Source organism: Daucus carota, chromosome 7 (genome assembly GCF_001625215.2).
Source record: "Daucus carota subsp. sativus chromosome 7, DH1 v3.0, whole genome shotgun sequence".
NCBI lineage: Eukaryota > Viridiplantae > Streptophyta > Magnoliopsida > Apiales > Apiaceae > Daucus > Daucus carota.
Window position 1 is genome coordinate 12,226,323 of NC_030387.2, and position 7,874 is coordinate 12,234,196.

Genomic DNA, 7,874 nt, shown 5'->3' on the forward strand with positions numbered 1-7,874 from the left:
CGAACAGATCGTGTTTCGAGTTTTTTTTAATATTTGGTGAAATCATTCGAGCTTTCGAGCCGAACTCGAGCCCATCGAACACTCATGAGCCGAGCTCTAAGCTTAAAATTAAAAGCTCGGTCGAACTCGAGCTCGAGCCCCGAACTTTTTAATCAAGCTCGAGCCGAGCCTGGCAGTGTTCGACTCAGCTCGTTTACACCCCTAGGCCTATCACATGCAAGTATATTCATACCCACCTTGCCAAAAGACACATTTCACACATATCACTTATAGCATAAAGTAAAAGATCAGACCAATTGTGCAAAAATCCCATTTTCAATAATACCATGTTCGCTAATTGGCACACGTCGCCAGTAAGGACAAAAATATTCATAGCAATTTTCCAATATTGCACAGTAATATTAGCTACTCTCATGACCCAGCTTTTAAGGAAAATATACAAGAACTCTTAAAGTTATGGTTTCTTGAGCAGTCGTCAAAAGCACTTCAGTCTGGCTGATATACAATAATAGCCCTTTCATTTCTTCTGTGCAGGTCACTGGCATGCATTACTTGTCCAGCACAAGAAATTCACTTCGTCATTTATAAATTTGCTGGGATCCAAAGTTCATACAATCAAGCCAAATATCTAAACAGATTGGCGTTATCCCTGTCTCTTTCCAGATAATCACGCGTTATTAAATCTTCAATCCTTTTCTTGATTGCTTTCACATCAGGCTGCATATATACAAATAACAATGCCATTTAGTTGAGAAAATATGTGAAAAGTTAAAGGGTGAATCAACAAGATAAAGGCATGTAAGGATCTACCTTGAACATGCGTCCCAACTGTTCAACACATTCCATAACCAATTGTTGGTATCCCAAAACTTTACGACTCTTCATAATGCGGACAATAGACGCATCAATAGCATATCGTCTGTCCTTGTCAACATCTTCAATGACCTTTTTCTTCTCATCAACTGGAGGGAGAGGAATCTGCATTCCCAAAATATTTCATAAACCCTCTAAAGATGCTGAAATTTGGCTCAAACGAGATATGAAGGATCAAAAATTAAAGGAAACGTACCTTAATTCTCCTCATTTTGTCAGTGAACTTAGAGTTAAACTCAAAGTAATCAGTAGGTGAAATAGTTTTGTTGTTTGGCTCTTTAGTAAGAATTTTATACTTGGCACATGAAAGAGAATGAAGCAGACGAACAACATCATCATCGGACAAATTCAACTGACTCATGATTTCTTGATAACTCAATCTATCAGAAGCATTAAATAACAGGAGAGCAGAGGCCTAAAGTAAAGAAACCGTATCAGAGAGATCATCCAAGATAACATCACCAAAATTAAGATAACAATAGAATAACATGCCTGGTAAGTTGTGACAATCAGTTCAATTGTTTTGGGGTCAAATTTTCCATTGATATTGCAAGTACCCAGAGAATATATCCATGTGAGTTTTCTATGCTTCGTTTTTGTTTGATAAAAATCTCTGAATACTTCAACGCACTTCACCTGATTCATAGGTTCGGAAAAAGAAAAGATGTCAATTACAACAATATCATGAAAATGTGTCAATATATTCACATTGGCAGAAGTTGTCAGGTATGATATCTATAAATTTTACCATCTCAGCGGGGAGGTTGAGATCAAATGACTTGTAACTTGGCCAGAAGCCAGTGGTCAGAACAGTAACGGTCAAGTCAATGCCAGGATTCACATTAGGATTATTTCCCAGGTACTCCTCAAAGCTGGACTGATTCTCTTTTGCCAAAGTCAAATCTGTGACCTGAAGGTACCAGGTGAAGATTACTTAAGCATTGAAACTAGTTTTTATGACCCCAGTACCAATATAGAGAAATGACGTTTACCATCCCCTCCATCTTAGATGTGAACTGACCACCACACTGTTGCTTTAGTTTGGTCAAAATACTACGCTCATGCTCATCATTGGCACTCTTGTCAAAGAGAAGTCTCCGTGCAAGCTTTTTTCTGCCACCAGCCAAAATAAGAATGAGAAAACCACTTTTTCTAGCTGTTCAGTCAAGAAAAGCTAAAATAGTAATTGCATAGTTTACCTATAGAATTCGGCAAACAGGTCTTTATCGCTAATATAAGCCAACAGCTTTACGACCTAAACATCAGATAAAGAAGTTCTGTAAGTCCCCATATACACCCAGAACACATCAACTCATAGCTAGACAAAGAACCTTACCTTCTCAAGTGTTTCTTCTATAGCCTCATCACTTAATCTCTCACTCCCACCCTTTTTAAGAATGTTATCACAGAAAGTAGCAAGAAGTTCAGCATTAGAGCTTCCAGCAACACCCTTATTGCAGAAGATTTCAAAAGCCTCCTTGAGAGCCTAGAACGAAGAAAAATTTAATAATGTTGGAATATGTGAAGACCTCATAATAAAGAGACTAGGCATAACTTACAGAAGATCTTACCTTATGGAAAAGAGTATGGTTTGTAAAGCAGTCATTTACATAGGCGAGGTATTTGTCATGCAATTCAATCACTTTTCTAACAAAAACCTAAACAAACAGAATTTTAGTCAGTGGGCACTTCAGATACATTCTCAAGTTTAGGTGGTATAGTAAAGCATTATGCATTACCTGCTCCTGTAAGCCAACCACATCTCTCTTCTCTGCCTGTAAACAAGTACAACTTAGTTCAATATTGCAGTTAAAACTAATACAGTGTTTGTTAACAAAATATATCAGCACCTAGGTACACTAACAGTATAAACGCAGTAAGTATTAACCCCAATACCCAATATCAAAAATATTAAAGACCCATCTAACCCAAGAGTCAAAGTCTATAGTTGAAAGCCCAGACAAGCAACAGGTAAATAAGAAATAGAGTAATTGTAAATTGGTCCCTCGAGGAAAAAGGGGGGAAGTAGAATGTAATAAGGGAAAGGGAAGAAAATTAGGTATTCAGATAATGAGTAGTCATTTTCTCGATCCCGAGAGAGTGAACCTCTCGAAAGCTCTACAACCTGTATACTTGTCGTGTATTGTGTCTTGTAATCAGTGTTAATTGTCTTGTATTGCTTAAATAACAACTACAATTTGCGTCAGTTACGTCAAGCATTTTAATTCTATTACAGTATGGCCCCAGGATTGCTAGAGCCCTGGATAGTAAAGTTATATTACATCCAAACTTCTAAGCAATAACTACACAAATAAAATTAACAGTAGCCGAGGCATTTCCTCCCCCAAAATGGTAAGCTTATGTTCAGTCTTATAGTTACTTTCATTTACCAAAAATCAGAAGGAACAGCAACAAGAACAAAAGCAATGAAAATCCAGCGACAGAGATACAGTTCAGTTAAACATTCCATATACGATATACATATACAAAATCATTTTAAATCTTAAAAAGCAGAATCATCTGACAGCATAACAGCCAGATTAAAGTCTGGTAGATCCAACAACCAATTAGGTAGACTTCACCTTCACATACACTACTACAACTAGTATCCAACGAGAAACAGTTAGCTAACCTTCTTGTTGCTTGCTGCATCTTCTGCATGTTTTACCAATGCCATCCCTTCATTTGTAACATGCTGTATCAATGGAAAACCAAAAAAATTCAATATAAAAGCCGTTTATGCATGTATATTTAGAAGCTTGCTAGTAAAAACAGATGCACTAACCTGCTTGAAAATATTAGAAACTGGATCTAGGCCTTTAGGTATTTTGGAGAAAAGTCTATACATCCTAGACAAATCATCCACCTAAATATACAGAGTATATTAGCACACTGAGCTAAAACCATATAACCAACTTGACGAACAGACGTCCAGCAAGTACCTTGTCATCCCTAAGTAATGCATGACAACCAGAATGTTCCTTCTCGAGCAACTGGGTTGCATACACAGATAGCAGCTCATGTTGAACTTTCTAGAACAGTTATGAATAATAAGGATAACAGTTGATTAGAATAGCAAGTATATCACCAGAATTAAAGCGAATTGCTTAAACACACTCAAGGAACAAAGTTGGATGGCATCTGAGACCATTGCACTACAACTAAATAATCCATGACTAATAGAAACAAAAAATATGATTCTATAGGGTTATATTATGAGAACAGACCTCAAGCAACTTTGGCTCACTACTGAAATGTAGGTAGTGAGAAACCCTGTCCTTTTCCCGTCTCAAACACTCTTCTGCCTGGAATGCAGGAAAGATGTTCAAAAATCAATAAGATATGGGAAGTATCTGCAAACTTTAATTAAAGTAATATAATTACCTTTAACATGTAATCAGGACAAGAATCTTCAAGAATCCAGTTTGAAGCTTTTCGAGAATAGTAAGCAGCAGTATCAGCGAGCATAGCTTCCTCAAAGTCATTCTCATATTGGTCCATTTGACTCATTCCGATTTCAACAAATATATCCAAAACATTCTTCAACAAAGCTCGGTCAATCTGTTCCCCCTCGCGCTCTTGATCAATCTGTATAGGAAAACATTATCATGTGACCTGAATGAAAACTAAGAAAATACTTACTAACCAACAGAAAAAGAAAAACAAAACATACCAGAGATATGACAGCATCCCTTACTTTAACTTTTAACTCCTGATATACCTGAAACAAAGTACAAGTTCCAGCAACATTACAAGATATATAACTTTCTACTATCTTTGCTTTATCTTAATCCATCAGAATTATAACGACCAAGAGTATTATACACACACACACACAAACCAACGATTAAATACAAATTAAAACCAGTTTATTAACCAATATTTATAACTACGGGAATCACTAATTTATACTGCATTAATCACTGTTTTATACAGTATATAAACAGTGATTTTTATTATTCAAAATTGAAAAAACCTACTTAACTAAACTATTGGTAACTGATAATAAATGATCAATTCCGGTCGTAGGAAGGTTCTTGATGGTAATAAGCCGTAAGAGAAGGTGCACGATGGTGGTACATAGTCGCTATTTTTGGTAAGTTATGATGGAAAGTGTATGTGACTATTGGTGACAGTAGGCGATGGTGGCAAGTCATAGAAATTGCTGGTAATGGTGGTAAGAGGTACATTATTACGGTTCGGGTGAAGATGATGGTCATATACGTTGCATATATATGTATGTATATATTTATATTTGAGAGATATGTTATATTCAAAATAGTGATCTGTGATGTACAAAATAGTGATGTCTGTCGTTAAAAATAGTGATTAAAAATAAGGTTTTTAGTTTGTAGGCTAATTTGGTTTGTATTGGAGTAGGACTCTCTCTCTATATATATATAATAGGAACCAAAAGCTGAAATCAGATATAGAAAAAATTAGTTACCAGATCCCTGAAGCACGTGAGTCCAACTTCATTAAGTGGAGGAAGTGACCTCCGCGCAATGAAGTACCGATCAAGATAATGAAAGAATCGAGAAAGCCACCTGACCATTACTTTGTGGTTTGTCCATCTATTCACAAGCTCTCTCAACATAAACTCATCATGTTTCTCTCGCAAAGAAGGCAGTACCTGGATTTGAATCAAAAAACATTAAAGTTACCAATTAAACAAAATGCCAAAATGTCACCTCCTGACTTAGCATTAAACCAAAATTCGTAAATATGCTCAAACAACACGAAGACATGATCCTTCATATGGGAACGGTGGTCTGGTACAGTTAAATCACAGTGTTGATTTGGCAACATAAAATAACAACAAATTCATTTAAAAGGAACCTCACCAAGTTCGTTTCATCTCCATGAAGAGGTAATGCAATCAAATTACCAGTTTACTTGTTCAAGAAAGAGATAAAAAACTGTATGTAGATTTTTATTAGCTTAAAGGTATCTATGCTGTCTGTACCTAAGATTAACATCAATGACAAAATTATTTTGGTGAATAAATACCATCTGAAGTCCTGCTACTATTATATTCACTAAAAAAACAGGGTAACATTAAATTTTCGTATTCTAGTAAGCTATTATCTGATTCAATTACTTGCATAAAAGATGACTAAAAAAAGGAGTTAACACCCTTAGTTATATGAGCCTATTGATTAGTATTAAACTGCAAAACAGTATTCCTTGGACCAATTTCAAAGAGGAATAAACTTAAGGACTGAAATTACAAACTATCAAGATGACTATTGTTTGTTCAACTTCGAACCAACAACAGATATATTGCATTGCAACTAACTCACACAACTACGCTTGTACACAAAAATGTAGCTCCCACATAACAAGTTAAAAGCACACTTTACTTAAGTCTAAACATCACATACCCAACCTAAGAAAATAAGCAAAACAACAATCAAATACATAATTAGCCTTACAGTAGAAGTTATGTACTCCTCGAACGCTTCGCGGTACTTGTCGTACAGCTGCTGGGAGTAATCATGTGGAGGCTTCTGCGTACACATATTATAGATAGTTCTGGACACACCAAAAACCAATAACATATCACTTCCATTGAAAAGCAACAAACACTTGAAATAAACAAGTCCATATCGAGAAAACATACGTGTAAAGCATCATATAGTCCTCGGAGCTAAACTGCGGCTCCGGAAGACCTTCAAGAATCTTCTTCAACTTAGTGATCCCTTTCTGCATAAAATCCCATCCGTTGTCCAAATCGATAGTCTTCCGCTCATTCATCACGATATACTGAAAATCGTTACAACAAACTCATTTTAAACAACTACAAATCAATCACTACCCCCAAACTCAATCATTCGCAATTCCATAAACCCTAACTATCTCAACCGAAAAATCTCATCAATCACACAATCAGAACAACACAATCACAACAAAATCAATCAAAATCTCCGAACAATCATATATCAGTAATCATACAACCCTAACCCAAAACAAAGTAATCGAAGCAATACAAATACGTGTATGTGTTAGTGTGAGAGATAAAAAGAGAGATCTACCTGATAAGATGAAAAATAAACCCTAGAATTGAATGAATGGAGCTTCGAGAGAAGCAACGATGGCGATTGAGAGAGACGATAATTATGATTTTTATTTTATAATTATAATCTCTGTGTTTTGGGGATTTGTTTTAGATACAGACCATTGTCTCTATAGGTCTAAAATCAGGCCCACCAATTCAAGTCGGTCCCTCTCAACATTGATTTGTATGGTTATAATTGTTACAGACTTACAGTACGACATTTTATTTATTATTTTTAGTTTAACATGGAATTATAAAAATGTTCCATCATCGTAACTTTGTCATTGATACAGTACTAGAAATCAGTCCATTACCATCGACATTGAGGCTGCGGCTTCGTCCTCCTCTTCAGATAGATAGTCCATTTTGTGCTGCTTGCGCGTATTTTTGATCGGGTTCGAGCGAGATGTTTGGATTCGACGGGAGATTAAATGAATTGCCGGAATATGTTTGAAAATCTCGAGACCCTAGTCTGTTGGGTCTCAAGATAATTAGAAAAAAACTGCAATATCTAATAACGAAAATCTTGTTAATGATACTATATGATTGAATTATATGAATAGATCACGTGTTTTTCATACGTTACAAATTTTAAACGTATCTGATAAGATATCCAAGATTTTATCTAGATAATGTGTAAATAATAGTAATTATTATATATTCAATATGTTACCATGAGCAAAATCTTGGGCAGAATATTGAAGATTCTGAATTTTTTTATAGATGAATCACATGTTTATGATGTTCAAAATATTCAAAAATCTTTTGATGGTTTTTTCCTTCACGGAAAATTGCTTGCTATCGTCGAAATCTAAAAAAACAGTCACATTCATTATAAATCGTTGATCCCTAACTCTTATAAGTAACATGAAATAATCATTATGTTTCAAGATGACTTATATTTATTGAAACTCATGGACTTTCTGTATCCATGAAATTTCCA

General features: G+C 35.4%; 1 protein-coding gene across 1 annotated transcript; it reads right to left on the reverse strand.

The window, feature by feature from the left end:
* Positions 1 to 296: 296 nt before the first annotated feature.
* LOC108196163 (cullin-1) lies at positions 297 to 7,084 on the reverse strand. The gene is made up of 20 exons (XM_017363314.2): positions 6,909 to 7,084; positions 6,497 to 6,639; positions 6,309 to 6,408; positions 5,321 to 5,506; positions 4,547 to 4,594; positions 4,258 to 4,461; positions 4,101 to 4,178; positions 3,816 to 3,905; positions 3,659 to 3,739; positions 3,506 to 3,568; positions 2,613 to 2,648; positions 2,445 to 2,531; positions 2,210 to 2,359; positions 2,073 to 2,128; positions 1,866 to 1,986; positions 1,622 to 1,783; positions 1,366 to 1,509; positions 1,070 to 1,288; positions 811 to 978; positions 297 to 717 (listed from the first exon to the last, which is right to left on the reverse strand). The coding sequence occupies exons 2-20, from the start codon at positions 6,628 to 6,630 to the stop codon at positions 616 to 618; spliced, it is 2,229 nt and encodes a 742-aa protein (XP_017218803.1). The 5' UTR covers positions 6,631 to 6,639; positions 6,909 to 7,084; the 3' UTR covers positions 297 to 615.
* Positions 7,085 to 7,874: the final 790 nt, after the last annotated feature.